Genomic DNA, 22821 nt, shown 5'->3' on the forward strand with positions numbered 1-22821 from the left:
AAAATCCGGCCAGGGCAGCGCGGGCAGCTGTGTCTGCCTGATGGCAGGGGCTAACCCGCACGCTCTGAGTGAAAGCCCACCCAGCGCGTCGCAAATAGCCGCCGTTTCAAAAGACCACGGACCTGCCATGTTTATGTGTGGCGGGGATCTGCTCTCCATTTAACTGAGAAATTACTGATGCTGGCAAAAAGGAACAGTGCTACACATTTTAATAGCGAGTATTACAAAGCAGTGGGTGGTCATCTGATGTACTTCGTGCTGGATTTATTGTAGGCAGAAACATCCTGCTTGCTAACAAACAGCAGAGATGACAGATTCTTGAGTACACAGTGACACTGGGCAAGACATCTGCAGGAGGACTATGTTTTTCTGAAATTAGCCATGGATAATTTTCTAGTCCTTGCAATTAACCTGCCAGACTATGCTCCACTAAATCATTAGTGAGAACACCAGATGCACAGGAAAAAAACCAGAAAGGTCTTGACTGAAAAAAATTAAAGGTGAGGCTTTGGGGGTTTGGTTTGTTTGTTGGTTTGGGGTTTTTTTTAGTGGAGAAACTGAACTGCTTTTTCTTTAGAACAAAGAAAATTTTTTCTTTCTTTGCATAGTCCTTGGAGCACAGTCATTATACAGCGATAGTATGCTAGGTCTGGGAAGAATTAATAATATACATGTTAAGGTGGAGCAGTACAGTAAAACAAAGAAAGCATTAGAATAAAAATGAATGTGCATGCAGACACTAATATCCACAAACAGGACGAGAGAAAATGAAAGTTCGTAAGATTCATTATATTCATCTGGAGAAAGTAATGTAGAACTTCAGTATCTTGGGAGTGGGGTGAGGCATTGGGGTGTTAGTTGAGCTAATACACTATTTCCACACATGAAATCTACTATTTTTCATTGTCTGCTCTAATACCATAATCTCACAGAGAAAGACAGGGAGGGTTTGTAAAACTTTAAACCTGAGGAACAATACAACCTCTGTTCCTCTGTAAGCAAAGACAGATCTATAACATTGTAGACACCACATGGATCTGAGTTAATAGAACTGTTATTTCAAATAGTTTCAGGAGCAGTATATTACCCATGTATTGACATGAAGTATTACAGCAGTTCAAAAAGGTTTTGTTTTCAGGTGTTTCTTCAAAACAACAATAAACAAACACTAAGTAAGTGTAAGGTTTAATTCAGAGTAAAAAGGAGAAGAATGTGAGAACTGTTGCTGTTTTCCCTGCTGTTGACAGATACCATGTTCATGGGTGAGGAGGTCAAGATGTGGTTTGGTGGCCAGACTAGAAAAGCAAAGAATTCTGTAATTTTTCACATTGCTATGGAAACAAGGAAGACATGATCTCCACCTTCCTGAAAGGAACCTGTACACACTTGAACAGATGCAGCATAACTTTATTAGAAAAGCATAATTTGTTTAATACGAGAAAAGAAGTGTCATAAGGTGAGGGTATTTAAGTCAGTGCTATACTCATTTGACACAGTTTTTTCCCAAAAGATCTTTTAACTTGAATAGGCATCTGTCATCTCAATGATGAAAAGACTGCTGAGGATACTCTGTAAGTCAGGTTGTAGGAAGAAATTAGGAAAAGAGAACTGATCGTTTATCTCATAACCTAGGTTATGAGCTACCGTAACTATGCTACAACACTAACTCCAGACATACGCATATTTACTTATCACATAGCAATACATTCTTATTCAAGATTGATGGGCCTATTGGCAACTTGTTAAACCTAACAGGTATGAAGGATGTGTGACTCTACTTATCAGGAAAAATTCACCTCAAGCATCCCATGCCTGTTGACATCCTCGTCTACTTTTCTGAACAACAACAACAACAAAAAAAAATCAGAAAAAAAAGTCTTTCAGGTGGTACTTTGAAACACCATGACTGATTCTTCTGAACTAATAGTTCAGACACAAATGACACAAAGCAGAAGAAGAACAGTCATATTTTAGCATTACCATTTCTGATGAGACATTTTTGAAATACTGAAGTAAGCTTAACCACTAAAGACAAAAAACAAGTTCTTTTAATAATGTTATCAGTGTTTAATTTCACATCAGCTGAAAAAAGGGTATGTTCAGATGCAAAATAAGCCTCATACCTCTCTTTAAAAAATTAATAACAAGAAATTTTGTACATAAACTTATGCTCCTCCTCTTTTATAATGCAGTATTTATAGAGCAGGCAGCATAAAAGTAATATTGGTTTTATCCAGCAATAGTGTGTTGTTCTGAACTTCAGGTAGTGATGGCTGATGGTTTTGATGCAATTCTGGGGTCTAGTCGATCAGTTCTAGCCTGGTTTGTATTTGGTTTTGTTGCTCACAGTCCTTTGAGTCAGTTAATGGCTGTCTGTGATAGGTCTTTTGCAGTGCACATGTTTTCATCTTCCAGATTGGGACAATGAATTGGTGTGCTACAAAGAACTAAGTGGGGATCTAACCTGTACCTGGCTGCCCTTACCTAGTGCTCCAAATACAGTTAATTATACCATATACTTAAAATGGTAAGTCTGAAAAGTAATCTCAGAAAACAAAAAGCTCTTATTGCTGTTAGATGTGATTCCCATCTGCCAGAGTTTTGCTCCAGTATATTTCATCATGTTATAAGTTGTTACACAATGCTGGTCAATATCTTTCATCATTTCTAATCAATACCTATTGATTTGTGACAGCTTGGTAAGAGAGTGGTAGGTTGATCTTGGCTAGACATCACAAAAGCTGTTCTATCCCTCCCCTCCTCGCCCAACAGGGCACAGAAAATACTACAAAGGTGCATGAGTTGAGATAAGGACGGGAATAGATCACTCAGCAATTACCGTCATGGGCAAAGCAGACCTGACTTTGGAAAATGATTTTAATTTATTAACATTCAAATCAGAGTAGAGTAATGAGAAATACAGCTACAACTTGAAACACCTTCTTCCTCCCTGCCCCTCCTCATGCTTTCCTTCTTACTGGGCTTAACTTTTCTCCTGAATTCTCTACCTCCTCCACCCCAGTATTGTGGGTGGACAGGAAATAGGGTTGTGTTCAGTCCATCACATGTTGTGTCTGTCACTTCTTTCTCTTCTGACTCCTCTGCTGGTCCAGCATAGGGATGCTCTCACAGGAGACAGTCCATCGTGAACTTCTCCAACATGAATTCTTCTCATTGTGCTGCAGTTCTTCATGAACTGCTCCAGTGTAGATCCCTTCCATGGGGTTCTGGCCCTTCAAGAAGAGCCTGCTCCAAAGCAGGTCCCTAATGGGGTTATAAGCCCTGCCAGCAAACCTGCTCCAGCGTGGGCTTCTCTCTGCTGCTCTCACATATTCTCGTTCCTCTCTGCCAGCTGCTGTTGTGCAGCAGCTTTTACCTTGTTTTAAATACATTATCCCAGAGGCACTACCATCATGGCTGATGGGCTCAGCCTTGGTCAGCAGTGGGTTTGTCCTGTAGCCAGCCTGGCTTTGTTGGACATGGTGAAAGCTTATTGCAGCTTCTCACAGAAGCCACCTCTATAGCAACCTGCTCCCCTGCTCCCAAAACCCAATACAAAGTCATTATACATCTTACCATGCCTCCAGCACACTCTTTAAAACATTATTGCCAAAGATCACCTTAATGAATTACCTTTATTTGCAACTATTGACTTTCATTGTCTATTCAACACAGACGTATTCAATGTAAAAAAAAAAAAAAATTAAAACACATAGACATAAACAGACACTTTTAAGCTTTTATTTTATGCATTATGTACTTTGCTATAGCGTGTACCCAAGGAGATGTCAGATGTGGCATACCTTCTGGTAATTCTGAATTGTCAAGTAGTGATTTAACAGATGGAATTAACTTGTAGCGTTAATCTTGGGCTGATTACCTCAAATACAGTGTCTTCAGTTGCAGCTGCATTACAAAATTCAATTTCCTCATTTTATATCTAGATGTTTGGAAATTCCCATGAGATTAGGGGCATGTTCAGAAACAGAGATGAGAGATCAGAAGACATGATCTTTGCCATGAGACAATATCATGGGGTACATAGGCTGCAACAGTGTATGCCGTTGGTATATTCTGATATTCATTGCTGATTATTTTGCCGCAAAACCACCCCTTGTCATTAAAAATGAGCTGTGGTTAGAAGTATCTCCTAAAGCTAAGAAAATATCACTACACTGGGAAATTCCCCAGGGTGATCATCTTCACATTGCAGAGGAGCAAAGCAACCACCTCAAGGCTGAGCTTACTCCCCCCAGTATCTTCAGTATTTTCTCATGGAGGTAGCAGCAGGCACCAGCTTGCAAGAAGTACCAAATCCCACTGCATTTGCTGTCTTGCCTCTTGGGACTTTAGAGTCACAATTTTTTGGAAGGGCAGAAACATCTGTGAAACAGCTCTGTTTCTGTAGAGATGTTATCAGATAAAATACATGTAAGCTAGTTGCTTTTAAAGTCCTAAGCCAAAACCAGACTGTGCTGTTCCCAGGCTGCAGGGTTGATGTCATGAACAGACAAGGCAGAAAAAAAGAATGAAAGAGGAGGTCAGTGGGGGAAGAGGGAGAAAATTCCCTGGCAGAGATGTTGATGTTTCCAAGTCAGAGTCAGGACTTTAACCTCAGTTTCCTGGGCTTCCACCCGGTGGTCTTGAAGACAAACTTCCAATCTCCTCCTCTATTGGGTTAAAAGAAAAAAAAAAAAACCCACACTTGAAAGGACTTTTAGCTTGCCTAGAAGAGGGCATCACCCCTTCCTGCATGTAACATCAGTTTGACGTTGTAATTGTTCCTTGTCCTTGCTCCTTATGACTTAGTTGTCAGGAAGAAAAATATTAAAGATAAACACTCCCACAGAAAAGTTCCAACCAAGAATTCAAAATCATGCTTTGAAATTTTAATTGCTGATTCACAGCTAGTCTGAAGCAGAAGACAGGAAAACCTTCAAGTAGTTTTTTTCAGTTATTAAATATTGATGTGTGTAATTTAATACTTGAAATGCATAGCTAGGCAATTAATATGCTAGCCCATCTCTTTAAGAACATTGAACTTGCACAATTTTAACCTTGGAAAAATTTGTCCTGTGTGTGGCAGAGACTAAATGAGAGAGACAGGGAAAAAGAATAGGCAGCAAAGTTGTACGTAAGGCATTAAAACTCTTGGACTTCCTGTGTTGTGTGCATTAGGTATACCAGGAGAAATCTACACGGCTGAGGACTCAGGTGACATTTAAATATCTCTGTCAAACTCTGATGCTTTGCAGGAACAGAAGTGAGAAGACAGGCATAGAACTCATAAGAGCTTTTTCATAACTTTATGGTAATTTAGATTCATGTAACTGGGAAATTTTGCTGTTCAAAAGGAATTTGTGTGCCCCTGAGATAGGTGGCAAGGCTTTATGAAGTAATTTCTAACCTAATTTTATACCTTCAAAATGCCCTATATATCCCACTGTAAGTACAAAAGAAGGTCATATGCATCTTGTTGTATCATGCTACGCCTTACAAGTTTAAGGAATTCAACAGTTCTCCACCACACAACGCTAGGATTTGCATGTTTAAATTTGCTAGAGTTACTGGGGTGCTGGAATTAATCTTGCTGTTTCAAGCTGCTCAAGGTGAACCTTCAAGTTTCCGGATGTGGAATTACGTGTAGAAGTATCTGGAGAACTATCAATTGCTATAATGTCGCTTTCTTGGGCAGGGGAGGAACTATAATCCAATGAAATGTTTTTCATTCTGCTTCCTTTTCTCTGAAGGAACAAGATACGAAAACTTTTTCAACGAAACACATCATTGCCTTTCATCACAATAGAACGAAAGAATCTCTACATTGAGAGATTTGCATCCATTTGGATAGCAGTGAATTATGCCCATGACACCTGTGCAAAAGGAAAGAACATTTCAGTTTTACCAAGCAAAGCAGGTACAGCATCTTCACAAGTTGTGTTACTGCAGTGCTCAGCTAAAACTGTAGTCTTTAAATATTATTTCCGAAATTTCAGCTCCCAAAATACTCTCATTATTTTTACTGATTCAGAGACCTAAAATGCAGTTTGACTTCCTTAAATGAAATAGTAACAGAAGTCTATCAGCTTTTACAGGAGGAGGGTTTTACTTTAAATATTTTGCTGGAATATTTAATATTCATATCCAGAAAAATATATAGTAATATTTGTGTACTTAACCAGCTTTTTGTGCTCTCTTTGATGTTTTTCTGAATTTCTTTATATTGGTTTCCAAAGAGCAGATTGACTCAGCACTGTGCACCTAAAGAATCCATGATATAGGGCATTAGAATTTTGAGAAACCTTTTCAAAATTCAACTATTTTCTAAGGCCATTTACCTATTACACAGTGCTACAAGGAAGATATGAAAAAAGCAGCCCTATTTACTATTTCCTTTAGATGTTTGTTTAAAGATTCCCTACCTATCTGGTCACTGAAATAATGTTAAAAGCTTCCCAAAACTTCACCTGCTCAGACTAATCATGGTCCAAGAAAAACCACTGTTTCCCACTCCTGGGTGTTACTACCAGTACAACCCAAATTATCACTATGACCTTTACTGAAGACTTTTGGCCACCTTGTGTTTATTGAAGAGAAAGATGAAAATATATTTGCACTTACTGAAATTTAAAGATATTCTGGATATTTTTAATACATGATTACAGATATTTTTGACATTTTGATTAGTAACTGCTTAGAAAAAGAATGTTCCTGAAATCAGTAGAAGCATTCACAAAAGAAAGGCAAGAGGAACAACTGTATTTTGCTGATACCATAAAGATTTAGTAATTATTCATTTCCAGGGTTTTTTGAAGTCTTACAGTGTTCAGTATCCTGTGCCAAGTCTTTCAATTTTTATAGACCACACTTGACAGACATAATTACCAAAGTTTTCCTGCTTCTCTTACATTTTTAACAGCTGTATATCCCTCATTTTAGGAAAGTGCTTGTCACCATCTAACATAAATGCTTATCAGATCACAAACCAATTGATAATAAAGTGGGACCTGCCCACAGCTCATACATCATATGAGCTGAGATACAGAGAGGCAATCACAGAAGCCACTCCATGGACACTGGTAAGTAGTTCCAGATGACAATCACGTGAGAACATAAGGTTCTGCCTCAATATCTCCACATATTACATGCAGCACAAGGATTGCAAGGCAGCCCAGCAAGGAGTCACTTGATAGGCAGATCCCATTAAGGCACTTCAGTTTGGTTCTAACAAATCGTGAAATGTTTGTGAAAGAAGGAATAATAGTTTTAAACAGAGTAAAATAGAACAGCATGTCATCAGGTTCATTAATGTACCAGTGAGACATTACAAATGCTATTAATGCAAAAGCTGAATATCAGAAATGCCATGCAAATTCAGATCCAAATTATACTTTCAGTGATTTACAATATTACTCTTTAGCTGGTGACATTGTATTTTCAAACAGATTAGAGATCAGGTTGCTTTGTTTTTTAAGGTAATAATTCATACCTTACACACCTTTGGTTTGTGTCAGTATTCCAGATTTTCTTCTTTGAAAAGAGGAGAAATAATTTCTCTGTAATACAATCATAGAATCATAGAATTGTTTGTGTTGGAAGGGACCTTGAAGATCATCTAACTCCAACCAGCCCTGCCGTGTGCAGGGCCACTCTGTACTAGACCAGGTTGCCCCATCCAAACTGGCCTTGAACACTTCCAGGAATGGAGCGTCCACAACTTCCCCGGGCAACCTGTTCCAGTGCCTCACCACCCTCATAGTAAAGATTTTTTTCCTAAAATCTAATCTAAACCTACTCTCTTTCAGGTTACAGCCATTGCCTCTTGTCTTGTCTCTACATCCTCTTGTGAATAGTCTTGCCCCATCTTTCCTGTAAGTTGTCTTCAGGCACTGGAAGGCAACAATTAGGTCTCCCCAAGACCTTCTCTTTTCCAGACTGAACAATCCCAATTCTCCCAGCCTTTTCTCACAGGAGAGGTACTCCATCCCACTGATCAATTTGGTGGCCCTCCTTTGGATTCATTCCAACAGGTCCATGTCCTGCCTGTGCTGGGGACCTTGTCCCTAAAAACTGGAAAATTCTCCATCAAATTTGTTAGGTTAGAAAGTCAACATTACTTCAGCAGCGGGTAATTCTCTTCAAAGCATGCATGCTCAGTAACCTAAGAGACCAGGTTATATTCCTGAAACTATTGTATTTTCACCACATTTCCTGAATACATGCATATATGCTAATTATTTCCACTTGTTTGGATATGGTTCCAGATCTTCTGATGAATCTTTTCTCCTTGGGAGTATCTCAAACATGTCATCAGGTCATAGTGTACTTCTCTTATCATTCTTTGTTCTGACACACAATCCTTGTTCTCAAAACTGAGATACTAGTTAGTACATATTAATCACTGATAGAAGTAAACAAGAAAGCATTAGCTGGAACAAGTTTATTAGTCACAGATGTAGGGAGTTAGCACAAGGCCACATTAATCTCTGTAATTTGTACTAAGCACTCTATGTACAAAATTAAGCACTAACAAGGAATATAGGGGTCATACTCTATTGTGCTAAAGTTAAAAAAGTTTTCCAGCATCTTCCTCCACTGCTGCATAGACATCTTACAGGACTGTTCTGTAACCACCCCAGAGCTGGATGCAGCACTGCAGGTGGGGTCTCAGCAGAGCAGAGCAGAGGGGCAGAATCCCCTCCCTGGCCCTGCTGGCCGCGCTGCTTTGGATGCAGCCCAGGACACGTTTGGCTCTCTGGGCTGTGAGTGCCCATGGCTGGGTCATGTCCAGCCTCTCACCCACCAGCACCCCCGAGTCCTTCTGGGCAGGGCTGCTCTGATCTGTCCATCCCCCAGCCTGTGCTGATACCAGGGCTGCTCTGAGCCAGGTGCAGCACCTTGCACTTGGTCTTGTTAAACCTCATGAGGTTCCCATGGTCTCCACCTCTGGAGCCTGTCCAGGTCCCTCTGGATGGCATCCTAACCTTCAGAAGTGCCAACAGCACCACTAAGCTTGGGGTCATCTGCAAATTTGCAGAAGGTGCACTTGACCCCTCTATGCCATTAATGAAGATATTAAATAACCCTGGTCACATCCACTACGGACCCCTGATGGACACCACTTGTCGCTGATGTCCACTGGGATTCTGAACCAATGACTGCTACTCTCTGGGTGCGACCATCCAACGACTTCCTGATCCATGTAACAGTTTACCCATCAAATCCATCACTGTTCAATTTGGAGACAAGGATGTTGTGGCATACAAGATCAGTTCCAGATGCCTTTTAGGGCATGCAATATGGCACAGCAACAGGGCAGTACAAAATTAGAGGGAATAAGTAAGAGATGGAAAATGAGTCATAATTTCAGTAATGTCTGCATGTGGCAGCAATGACTGCTTATCCTGCCCCTTCCCATCCAGCATATCAAGCCAAAGCTTCTCCAGCAGGCAGGCACATATGCATGATTTGTATCACTAAGTTCCTGAAATTGTCTGTTTTTCAAGCTCTGTTATTTATATATATGTTATCAAGTTTTAAATATGTGTTTATCAAGTACAACAGAACCCCAAGAAGAAAACTGTATAAATAGCAACAGTTCCCACTTCTTGGGAAACTCTGCTCACCTCGAAGCCTCTTTGCTTCCTTTTTACTACAAAAATCTCCCTTGTTCTGCCTTTTATCTCAGAAGACTATTCCTACTTCTCTCACAGCTGACTGCCAGTTTGTTTAGCCACTTCAGAAGATGTACTTTGAGGGGCCCATGTAAGAAAGATTTCACCTCAGTACAAAGAATGTGCAGGTCTTGCAAAGGTCCCCTTGTTCACTTGCACACAATTCCTAGACCATCCTAGGACAGCCAGTTACCCAAGCATAGCCCATCCAGCAGTGCAATAGATAGATAACAATGTGCAGACTATCTGGCACATGGCATGTGGAAGAACAGAGGGTTAAGAGCACTACAAATGCACATTCTGCAGGTTCTGGAGACAGGGGAGATTGAAGATTCACATGAGTACTATGAAGGACTAGTAGAGATAGCCACACTTGGTGATACAAATGACTGAAGACTACAGGTCATAAATATTCATTATCTCCCAGGTCCCAGCTAATCCTATGAATTTAGGCTGTAATCTCTTTCTAATCATGTGGACATAGGCTACACTTGCAGCTGAGTAAGTGAGTATGGCCACACATGCACAGAAGATGTATAAAGCTAGTGTTTATCAAGAGTAGGATAAATGTACTTTGTGTACATTTAATGTAATTTAACATTTGGGTTTTAAATCCTTTCCACTTCCCTCTTATTCTATAGAGATTTGGAGTCTTTCTGTAGTATTGTCCTTAGTTTTGCAACCAAGCATTTTCTATTAGCAAAATTACATGAAGTTGTCATGGTCAGAACAATATCCTTCACTCATAAGAAAGAAGTAGCAATGTGTTTACTGATATAAAACAGAAATCTAGCGAAGTTTGATAGTAAATGTGACAGGCATTTAACAAGAGTAGATGGCAAGGAGCACTTGATTACTTCATGGAGAATAGAGTCAGACAGAACTGCTAGGGAGACTTTTTAATTGGGTCATGATGCTTAGAAAGGCTCCCCTTGCATTCTAAAATTCTTCTCAGAGCCCCTGTAAGTCTAGTTACTTCCAGATCCAGACTTAGTCCCAGACTTGGTCAACAGTTTATGTCTGAAGGATTGTATGTGCACAATCAATCCTTTGTATCACTTAAATGAGGTTTAAAATTTTCAGTGTACTAATTTCCAAGTCACTTAATCAAGTATCTGATGAGACAAAAATTCTCTCAACCTTGAGGAGTAGCCTTAAGAGGCGTCCCTACTCAAGAGATACTGTTGTATAGCCTACTGCTGTGCGGGAGAGCTCAAGAGGCTGTGGGCTATCCACTATTTAAGGGGTAAGATGAGTCACTTAAAGACATATACATGCTCACTTCAGATATTAATTTCTTCCAAAGTTGACTTGAACCTTAACCAGCACTATGGTTAGGTGGATGAACTGCTCAAATTAGCCCTTGTCTTTCATGTTATCTGTCTGCCCTGAATTAACTTTGAGATGGGTGATGGTCCAGACACATTGGTTATGTCTGCTGATTGCGGTTATCACTTGAGCAGGATTACACGAAATGAAGGGCAGGATGGAGGGGAAGTGGAGGGGAGGTAGGTGAGCACACTGCCACAGAAGTTAATTAATTAACTTATTAATTAGAAAATAAAGTACTGCAGAAATTGAAAGAGAAGAGTTGGTCACCTTACAGTGGGGCTTTGTTTTTTTAGGGGGGGGTTTAGGAAAAAGTTTAAGCAATAACAACTGTTTTCGGTTGTATTTTCTCTTATTTTCTCTGTATTTTTCAGCTCAGGGTTTTTCTTAGACATGGGTGATGTCTTTGTTTGAAGAAAAACTCCATTCCCTGTACAGACTCCAGTGCCGTCATCAGCTGCAGATGCACATCACTTCTGCAGTGCCAAGGCACAGGAAGACACACTTTCAATCCAGTCATGCTCTTTAAGACATCAGTCATGAGGATCTATTTAGACATAATGATACTTCTAAAAATAAGGACTTTTTAAAATATTTAATTTTCCCTTGAGTTCTTGTTCTTGAGAATGTCACTAAGGCTCAGAGTTAAGTAAATTTTTGGTTTTCAGTATATGTCAGGTCTAACTGATTTTAAAAGTAATATTTAGACCAGGTTACTTATTGTCCTGAGTGAGCAGAACAAGTTCATGAAAAAGAGGGTGTTGCCTTGAAAGAATGAAAATACCTTGACTAAAATGCGTAGTAATTCCTATTTGATGACAGGAACCTCTACTTTCAGCTGAGTCAGAAGACCAGTCTTAGGCTGAGAAAACAATTAATGTAAGATTATTATTGCTGCTACATAAATGATCTTTTTTTTAGGTGCCTCTAGAAAGCAATGTTGTCAATGTCACCATTTCAAATGTAAATACTAAGTCTTCATACATTGTTCAGCTCAGATGTGTAACCAAGGATGGTCTCAACTGTGTTTGCATTTGGAGCAAAGAGATTTTGGTCCCTCACAGTAAGTGAAATGTAGCTTCATCCTACTAGTTGTAAATATGAATGTAAGTGCTTTTCCAATTTTTGTGCCATATGGAATAGCATTTTCAGATACTGTTGAAAATATGAACATCAGAATGACTCATTTGAGTGCACATCTCCATCTTTTACCATGTTTACCAGAACTCGTGAACAAGCCAAGAATATCATATAATGTAACCACACAAAACTCTCCCGGAAGAAGAAGTGTTCTTCTGAAGTGGGAGGTAAGGTTCACTCTGAGTCTGGGTACCTTCTGTTATGTATATGCTATTTATTTAATACATAGCAGGGAAAAACAGACTTTCTCATTGTATTGAGACTACACTTGATATGCAAAAGGCATTGGATATTGTACACTTGCTGCAGAATTCATTGCATCTATATGCTAGTGATTCAGGTGCTAGAAACCTACAAGGAAAAACTATATCCATTTATAATCTTGAAAAATCACTAAAACTTCCCTTCTTTTCCAGGGAAAAACATGTTTTCATTTTAAGAGCTTCCAGTTTTTTCTGAAATTCCTCGCAAGACATTACTAAATGTCTTCCTGTCTATGTTACTCCAAAAGTATCCAATTATTTCATTAAGATAACCCAGCCTCACAGCTTCGTGGTATCTACACACTATTAATTTTGTGCCAGAAATAACAGACAATCTTGATATCAGAAATAATCCTTGAAGAATTCACAGGCCTTCGTGTATTAAGTTTCTGCCTATATTGCAGCAATTTCCATTTCTGTGCACTGCATTTTCCAATCTCTTATTAAGATTAGTACAGTAAAATAATGAGTGAACCACCACCAGAAATTTCTACCAATGGATATTTAACAGTTTCCAAATTTGTAGCATAATTACTAGCATTTCTCTTTAAAGAGACTAGATACCTAACCAAGCCCGAGTAGATGAGGGTACCCAGAGGCATAAATTTCAATTAAACACCTCTCATTTACTTTCAAGTTCCTAATAATGAGGGATATGTTCCAGTGAAATGTAGAGAACGTTACAGCTGCTTCACTGCTGTTATTGCTAATTGCATACACATAACTGTGATCTCAATTAAGGAAAATTCTTAATCCTGTACTAAAATCCTCTCAATTTAAGCATGCTGTTAATTTTAAGGAAATGCTTTGCTTCATTGATTCCTAATGACCTAATTAAAACAGTATGATTTTATCCCCATTATTGGAGGCTCCATTTTGTTTATACAGTTAAATAGTTCTTGATTTTCTGCACGGGACATAACAGCATTTATAGAATAATAATGTTTTTCCTCTTGCTAGGTAGCACAAAATGAGAACGTCCTTGGATATTTCGTTAATGTGGAAAGAATACCCAACAGCTGCAGCCACTCACCAAATCGCATCTCTCTCAAAGAGGGAAAAATTCTTGTAAATCTCTCCATGGCTTACTATAGAGTTAATATTTCTGCCTATAATGAAGCAGGAGAATCTCCACAAGCCATGTATATTGTCCCAGAATTCTATGGAACAGGTACTTACCTTATCATTCATTCACCAGAGTGGTTGGGAAGTTTTATGACCAATCTCCAAGGCTACTTTTAGACATACTTTGGGATAGGTGAAAGCATTCTCTTGAATATTTTTTAGGCTGATATTTTTACATACTGGGAGTCAGAATTGTTTCTTAAGAAGATACTTTGGTAGAAGTTAAGAGATAGTAATTTAATATTCAGTTTAGCACTTATTGTTTCTTAAGCTAGAGAAAGTACCATGTGCTGGATGTACTTCAGAAAATGGTTTATGGACTGTCCTCAACATCAAGTAGATGTCATGTTTTAAAAAAAAGTTCACAGAACTATGTGCAAGTCTAAATTTTTGAGGTAAATAACTATTAAGAGACCTGCTACTGTCCTTTATTTCATTATTACTCTAAATGGCACATAGGAGAAGGAACAGATAGGATGTACATGTCACTTTCTAATGAACATGTAAGCTTTGTAACGCCTTAACAAACAGTCTTTTCTTTTAAAAAATAAACCTAACAATGTTTTCCTTATAATATAAGCTAGATTCATGTGTTACAATCTTGAGGTATATTTATTGCAATATAAGAAGAACCTCTCTTACAAAGTAAGATTTTTTTTTTTAAATTAAGCTATAGCATTCACAAGCAAAGATGTGTGCAAGTACCCTTGCTGAGCTTCAGATAGCTGCAAATGACTGCTTATCCAGAATTCTCTAACACACCCCTCATTCTCTTCTCCTTTGTCCTGCTAAGAGGTAAAAGCTTGATTTTGCCCTTACATTTCAGTCCCTTAGCTCTCTTCTGATAAAATATATCAACCGTTTCAAGCCACCTTTTCACTGACAATGTTGTCTACTGAACCTCTGAGCCTGTATTTCACGGCTCTCTCCACCTGTTTCTATTTGACTGTACTTCAGCGCAACTTCTCTGTATCTATCATGAATTACTGAGAAGATACTTAATGCGCATTAAGTCCATTCTCAAGATAAATTCCTTCTCAGCACACACAACTTTTCCTCAGCTAGTACAGCCATTTTCTTTACAGAATCATAGAATCAATTAATTTGGAAAAGACCTCTGAGATCGTTGAGTCCAATCTGTGATCTAACACCACCTTGTCCATAAGACCGTGGCACTAAAGTGACACATCCCGTCTTTTCTTAAATATTTTCAGGGACAGTGACTCCACCACCTCCCTGGGCAGCCCATTCCAATACCCAATCACTCTTTCTGTGAAGAAATTCTTCCTAATGTTGAGCCTAAACCTCCCCTGGCACAGCTTGAGACTGTGCCTCTTGTCCCTTTGCTAATGGCTTGGGGGAAGAGACTGACCCCCACCTGGCTACAGCCTCCTTTCAGGCAGTTGCAGAGACTGATAAAGTCTCCCCTGAGCCTCCTTTTCTCCAGGCTAAACAACCGCAGCCCTTTCAAACAACCCCAGCAACCCCAGTTCCCTTGGACAACCACAGCTCCCTCAAAATTAATTTGCCTTTCTTGGATTGCTTTCCAGACAGGAGATAAAACAGAGAGCATGTATATCTGCCACAAGGTCCACTTCTTGTCTCAAAATGGCAGGTTGCTCTTCTCCCTCCTTAGTGTCAGTAAGAAGATCTTTCCTAGTTTGGTAGCCTGTCTTTTATAATGTCAAAATCTTCATGATCCTTTCAGAAAATGCAAAATATATGAAATATAAAATTATCTAGCTATGATTCATTGTTCTCCTCCTCCCCTACCCAGGCAAGCATTATCTCACAGTTGCTCTGTGTATAGCAGTTACTAGCGGCTCACAGGAACTTATTTAGCAACACCAGACTTCCTCTTCCTGAGGCTTGGAACAACCATTTCATTTCCAACAATCAGAAACAAGGAAAAGTCATGAACAGCAATCAACACTGTAGCCCCCAGACACCATTGCATTGTAAATGCTCAGTTTCCTGTATTGAAATACTGGTGTAAACCTTACTATGGTAAGTGGGTCACTTGCAATGGTAACTACTTAATGAATAACCTCCAAAGACAGAGCAAAATGGATAAAGAAAAACCATAGGGGAGAAAACTACTTTTCTGTTTATTAACCTTTAATTGTATATTTGTTCACAGACTTGCCTGGTCAAATCCATGTCAAAAGCCAGGGAACCAATGCAGTTGTCACATGGACTCCAGAATACAATCCAAAATGTTTTGTGGTTGACTGGGGCACTGGTAAAGAGGATATGCACATGAAAATAGTAACTACGGCTACCGGAAATTTCACACTAGGTAACAGCAACCACTGCACCTCCTATGGAGGCACCCTTTCATCTCTTGGTTATTTTTGGTTGGGCAGAGTAGGATTTTCATTCTGTTTTTAAGGGCAAACTGAAGATCCATCCAGATAAGTGCAACTCTTAATATTTGTCCAGTATTGAGTCATCATCTAATGCTTAGCAACATTAAGGCAGATAAAAAGCAGAGTTTTCATTAGGATTCTTCTGGATGCTGTTGGGCAAGAAATTCAGCTAAGCTGCTGGTACAATGTCTCTCCTTGCCCACATTCCAGGCACACCTGGCTTTACTGGCTTTAAAAAAAACTTTTCATCTTGTACCTAGGTAAGCTTGTCTTTCAATACAAACTGCTCTATTAAACAGACTCTCTAAGATTAATTTCTATTTTTATCCCAATGTCTGTATTTGTCAAAGCTGAAGTTCTCAAGTCCAGTATTCCGCTTACCAAGCTAGGCATGATGGGCTTCAGTCAGGGATTTCTTTATGGAACGGACATTGAAAATCTTTATTAAAGTCATGTAGGTGGCCTCTTGCAAAAGCCATTCAGGACTGGTTTTTATGTACAGTAGAGAACATTTAGCTTCAGAGTTCTACAAAGTCTTCTAGAGAGTTCACTGTTTACCTTGGTTCTTCTGCAACATCTGCAGTGCCACATTATATCTAGGTTTTTTGCTTGTTTATATATTCTAGCTGAGTGGGAAATATCTATCCCTGAATTAAGATAACTACAGCCATTTTAGTTCCCAATTTCTCCTTCAGCAGCTAAAGCCTCCCATAGGGAGACTATAAACAGATCAGTCATCTTTTAAAAGAAAACCCATGTTATGTCCTGTTCTGATTTTGAAATAGCTAGCATTAAGCATCCAGAGACACTGAAGAAGGATGTACATATTTTGTACTCAATATAAAGCACTATACAATTATACTATGCTTTGAATCTCAGAAAGCAAGAACTATACAGAAAAACTATGAAGCTGTTGTCTTTCCTCTACTTCTTTGTAATTTATAACTTTTCAGTAAACCCTGACATACCTTTATTTGTTTTCCAGACAATTTTCAACCATATAAGTTGTACAAAATAATGGTACATGCATCTGATGTGTGTCAGTGTGAAAGTTTCCTAAGACATGAAATGACTTTTGGAGTGACCCACTTTTACACCGTTGAAGGAGGTATTCCTCCCCTTTGAACAACCTCACCCATTATATTTCTTCTTGTTTCCTATCTGCAGCAATAAAAGGGAGGCTACACAAGATTTCTTTTCCAGGTGACTGAACAGCATTCTCCAGTTAGCGTTGCCTTTAGGCTTAGCAGTTATGTCCTAGCAGTGAATTACCTGAATGCTGTTCCTTACTGACAAGTCCACAGAAATATTTATTACATGCGACATTACCAGAAATAACAGGAAGAGGGTCTCAGACCCATGAGGCTCAAATTTAAATTAAATCGGATTTTCCAATCCCAATTTCATAGTGTCTTATATTGCAAATTGAAAGGAGTATGACTGTCACTATTGGAGTAAAATATTCATAATGAGACAGTCACAATTTCTGCCTATTTTGGTATTGTTTAAGGTGAGGGGCTTTTACTCTATGGGATTTTGCCTTTCTCTTGCATCCTTTACGTTGTATTTATGGGATCTAGAATCCGACAAGAAACTCTCTTGGAAGCAGCTAGGTTTCAGTCTTGTATGTCTACTGCACAGGTATTGATGCAGAACTCAAATATCTGTTTTTTTAAGTTCCTAGGACAGGTCCTGGTCATGTGACAATTCTGAATATCACAAAGCATTCTGCAGTTGTGAAGTGGACTGAAATACCTGCAGAAGACTGTTTGGGCTTTCTCCAGGGATACAGGATCAGTTACACAGATTCATCAAGGCAGAAGTCTCCGGGTAAGCCACCATTGCCAGAAGAAAGCAGCAGCTCAGAGTTAAGAAAGAAAAGTTTAATTCAGACCATTAAGTATACTGAGTTATTTATGCTTTCTGTGCAAACTGAGTGCTCTGCTCTCAAAGGTCAGCTCCTGGTTAGACTTTTTGTGCTCTAGATGCTCCCATGAACACCTAGAATTTTCTAGATATTATCTCAAATTAAATATTGCTACTTCCTTGAAAATTAATTTACAGCAGAATTCTCTAGTAACACTTAAAGGAAGACATACACTTACAGTATTTCTGAAGTATTAAGATTTCAGTCACAACACCTTTATGTTTCATCGCAACTCATCCGAGCTTGAGTCTGAGCCTTTGTATAGGATGTAAGACATTATATATTTCATTTTTCAACTCAATTAGCAGTTTGTAATTCTTACCGGTTTCCAAAGACACCACTATAAATTTACTTTTAGAAACTTTTTCTTAAATTGGTAGTTTTTACGTTTAATTTTGGACTTGATGACCTCAAAGGTCTTTTTCAACCTTAACAAACTACAAATGATGGTACAAACATTAACAAATGATGAAACTTCTACACATTGGAATAAATGAGTAGCTGTGAATTCAAACCACTTGAGTTTTCAATTAAAAAAATCCCCATACTTCTTTTGATAAGCATTTTCTTTCTGCTCTATAGTGGGAAGTCTCTTTGCCATAAGTAATAACACATTATCTTTGTACATACTGACTTTCAAATAAAATTGTAGACATGCTAGAGAAGACAAAGAGCATCTAAGACAGAGAGTAAGAGTTCTGTAATTCATGTTGACCTATGCCTTTACAGAGCCATAGTCTTCTGGAGACTCTATTCCACTTCAAATACCTATCTGAAAGCACAAGAGGAGCCAGAATGGGAACATCCAGGACTGAACCTAATTTCTTTTTTTTTCCTCTGCCTTAACCAGTCAATACAGCAGTGACATGACACCCAATTGCCATGTTTTCCAGGCAGGGAGTATAATTCTATTGGAGAATTTGGGGGAAGAAAGTCCATAGGCTACAGCACCACATCTACTTCTGTGAAGATCTTAAATCCACAGTGACAAACTTGAAAAGTAATTTCTGCCCCATTAAAAACATCCTTACAACATGGTTGCATGTACATTATTCTGGCCAAGGGAAAAATCCCTGCACCATCAGAAAAGAAAGGCTGAGCTGAAAGCCCCACAAAGCAGGTAAAGCAGAATGCACAGCCCTGTTCCTGTACTGAATGATGAGTAATAGTATTAGCATAAATCAAGCTGAACAACTACTTGAGTGAGACTAAAGCTTTGATAAGGGCTAGTCCTAATGTTAACTGTTACAATCAACGTAAAAACAATGCTTCAGCATGTTAGATATATTTTCCTCTCATGAAGTGTACACAGCCTTCTGAATTCTTCACCAGTGATGGTTTGACCCTGGCTGGGTACCAGAGCAACTGGATGCCAGACCCACTCTGTCCCCTCTGCAAGTGGACAGGGGAGAGAAAATAAAACATTCACGGGTTGAGATAAGGACTAGAAGAGATCTCAGATTACTCTATGGACAAAACAGACTTGGCTTGGGGAAATTAATGGAATTTAATGCCAGTGAAATTCAGAGTAGGATAATGACAAGTAAAACAGATCTTTAAAACACCTTTCTCCACCACTCCCTCCTTCCCAGGCTCTACCTCTTCCCCATCAGCAGCACAGGGAGACACAGACTGGGGCTTGTGGTCAGTTTATCACGGATTGTTTCTGCCACTGTTCAGGGAGAAGAGTCTTCCTGCTCCAGTGTGGGGTGCCTCCCATGGGAGACAGATCTCTGTGAATTTCTCCAGTGTGAGTCCATCCCATGGGTTACAGTTCTTCATGAACTGCTCCAGCATTCACAGTGTTCACTTCTTACAGGGTGTAGTCCTTCAGCCTGCCCCAGCGTGGATCTCCCATAGGGTCACAAGTCCTACTGGGAAACCTGCTTCAGCATGGGCTTTTCTCTACATGGGTTTGCAGGTCCCTGCCAGGACCCTGCTCCAGCACAGGCCTCCCACAGGTTCACAACCCACTCTCAGGCCTCCTCTGCTCTGGCCTGGGTCTCCTCCACAGGCTGCAGGTGGATCTCTGCATCCCCAGGCACCTCCATGGGTTCAGGGCCACAGCTGCCTCGCCATGAACCATGAACCACAAACCACGTGCTGCAGGGGAACCTCAGCTGCAGCACCTGGAGCACTTCCTGCCCCTCCTTCTCTCCAGGCCTTGGTGTCTGCAGGGCTGTTCCTCTCACACATTCTCACCCTGCTCTTCTCTGGCTGCAATTACATTTGCACAATAACTTTCTTTTCCTTTTAAATCTGTTATCACGCAGGCATTACCACCCTTTCTAATTGGCTCAGCCTTGGCCAGCAGCACATCTGTCCTGGGGTCAGCTGGAATTGGATCTGTTGGACATGGGCAGCTTCTGGCAGCTTCTCACAGAAGCTGCCCCTGTAGCCCCCCTGCTACCAAAACGTGGCCATGCAAACCCAATACAGCTTTGGTGTGTTAAAAGCTCATGCTTCTTACCTCTGCATTTAAAATGTACATAAATATTTCAGAGAAATCTGGTATCCATCCAAAGAACATCTGCACAGTGTGATTTCCTCCAGATGAGGATTAGGGCATTGAAATTTTGCCTCTTCCCCAGTCAGCAACACTGATACATGCTCAGTCATGAGAGTTCATCTAATCATCTCCTCCCCAAACCCTCCTGTATTTCAGCTCTTACTCTCAACTCTTCTACCACAACTTACCATCTCACCGGACTGAAGGAAAAGACCACCTATCGTGTACAGATTTCAGGATTCACTAGTGCTGGAGAAGGACCTCTGACTCTTTCACAACCTTTCAGCACTCCAAAATATGGTACTCTGGAACCTCTATGCATCTGCATTACTCAGCATGAATCCTTGCTTTATGCTCTCTCTGTGCTTACTCACAAGGTTTATTAGTCAATCCTCAGTTGCTGAGAGCAAATACAGAAAATTGTTCCTCTGTAAGAGGTAAACTTTTATCACAGAACAACTCTGCCTGTATTTCATTACCTAGTATACAGGGAAGATTTAGCTAGGGTTCTTCATTTCTGAGACCTTTTCTGACCTTCTTGCGCTAGCTATGTGCACATATCTTTATCTATTGACAGTTACTGTCATAGATTTCAGCAGTTTAAATTTCTGCCTGACTAGTAAAGTTCAATCATCTGCTCTTGGCAAAATCCTGAGCAATCACATAAAACTGGCTTCCTGAGCCATTAACTGTAAAATTAAAAAATTAAGTATCTTTCTATTGCTCCTATGTGGGTGAAAACTAACCAAAGTGGTTTTTGCTTTGTTATAATTTAAGTACATTTTAAGTAACAGGTCCTTTAGCTCGCTGGCAAAAGTTTTCTTGTCTCAGAGGTGCCTGGAAAGGCTAATACCAATACAATTACATTTAAAAAGTCTAAAGAACTTAAAATCATGTAGGGTTGACTAAACTTAGTCTTTCAAACATTTTTCACACTTCACCAGTTAAACTAAAACTAACACTGCAACAGACTTATTTTTGTTTGACCACAGGTTCCCTTAATGAATCTTTCTAAATAGAAAAAGAAAAGAACATGCTAAGATGCTATCAGTAACCTGTAAAATTCAGAGACAATAGTATGAAAATGCTTTCTTCCCACAAAAACTTCTGTGTGTTAAGTGAAGGAGGTATAAAATCAAACAACTGAATAGTCAAAAGTGTGAAGCAGAAAAAAAAGACGAGAAATATAAAATATTTCTTGAAATCAACAAGGATTGCACCCCTCCTCCCCCCTACTGAAAACTTTCTCCTGTCAATACAAAATATTAAAGTGGAGCTTTTCTGCAGGACTCTATTCCACTCATCCTAACAAACATATATTTGGAGAGGGTTCAATTGTTCAGTAAAGTAACAAAAATGCAGAGTGAGATTAATACAATGTTTTAAAAATTCAAGTAATTACAGTGAATTTAAACATTACATTTACTATTTTTCCTCTCCCCCAATATTTCACAGGTCACTTAATCCATTAAGAGAATCTCAGGTTTCTTTGCTATTAAAGCCTTTTTCAGCAACAAGGCAATACATAGCTTTCTAAATTAGTTTTTACTACTAGGTAGCTGTTTGGTTAAAAAAAAAAAAAAGAGACATTTTTGCTGGGGGATGGGTAGGAAAAGAAAAACAAGTGGCTTTTTGCAAATATGGTTTGTCAATATCAGTAACACAATCATGAACTGGCCACACTTTCCTGGCACTATTTTTAAACTTTTGATGTATCCATCTATAAAAAAGACCTCTACACCGACTCAGTCTTAACATCACAATCAGTTTTGGTTCCGGTGTTAGCAGCAGTGTTACTGCCCGAGCACTTTATCAACCTTCATTAACCTCTCAAACACTTTCTCCTCTTTAGGCAGGTGGGATATTGATAGAAAGTACCTCAAGCAAGTATTAACAGAGGCGATAGGAGACATAGGTTTGCACCAAGGATTGACAAGTGGCTGATTACAGACAACGTGGTCTTAATGTTCTTAGAAAGTAAAGCATGGACACTAACCAAATACACAAAACATATTATTGCTATGAGGACCATGCATGATCTCACAAAAACCCCAACCAAATAAAACAAACAAACAAAACCCAACCAAAACCAACCAGCCAAAAAATCTCCGAAACCCTACTAATAAATCCTGAAACAGATTAGAAGCCACTTTCGCTCAAATAGTTTCTTGTCAAGTCAGACATGCATGAGGGTCCTGACCTACTAAAATCAACTGGAGCTCACGTAACAGCATGGGGTGAAAAAGTATACTTGACAGGTTGGAGAGAAGGGCAGAGAAGAACCCTCTGAAATTCAGCAAAGGCAAATGCCAGGTCCTGCACCTGGGGAGGAACAAGCCCAGGCACCAGCACAGGCTGGGGCTGACCTGCTGGGGGGCAGCTCTGCAGCGAAGGACCTGCGGGTCCTGGTGGACACCAAGCTGTCCATGAGCCAGCAGAGTGTCCTGGTGGCCAAGGAGGCCAATGGTATCCTGGGGGGCATTCG

General features: G+C 39.6%; 1 protein-coding gene across 1 annotated transcript in view; it reads left to right on the forward strand.

Moving 5' to 3' along the window:
• The window catches only part of LOC108449832 (interleukin-6 receptor subunit beta-like), a 36832-nt gene that overhangs the window by 4308 nt on the left and 9703 nt on the right, over positions 1-22821 (forward strand). The window contains exons 3-12 of the mRNA XM_017747065.1: positions 2383-2527; positions 5751-5917; positions 6940-7079; positions 11925-12066; positions 12228-12310; positions 13367-13577; positions 15672-15830; positions 16886-17008; positions 17578-17730; positions 20493-20636. Of these exons, the coding sequence (XP_017602554.1) occupies positions 2383-2527; positions 5751-5917; positions 6940-7079; positions 11925-12066; positions 12228-12310; positions 13367-13577; positions 15672-15830; positions 16886-17008; positions 17578-17730; positions 20493-20636 (1467 nt within the window). The remainder of the gene's footprint in view (positions 1-2382; positions 2528-5750; positions 5918-6939; positions 7080-11924; positions 12067-12227; positions 12311-13366; positions 13578-15671; positions 15831-16885; positions 17009-17577; positions 17731-20492; positions 20637-22821) is intronic.

This window comes from Corvus brachyrhynchos, unplaced genomic scaffold (assembly GCF_000691975.1).
Source record: "Corvus brachyrhynchos isolate BGI_N302 unplaced genomic scaffold, ASM69197v1 scaffold131, whole genome shotgun sequence".
In the NCBI taxonomy this organism is placed as follows: Eukaryota; Metazoa; Chordata; class Aves; order Passeriformes; family Corvidae; genus Corvus; species Corvus brachyrhynchos.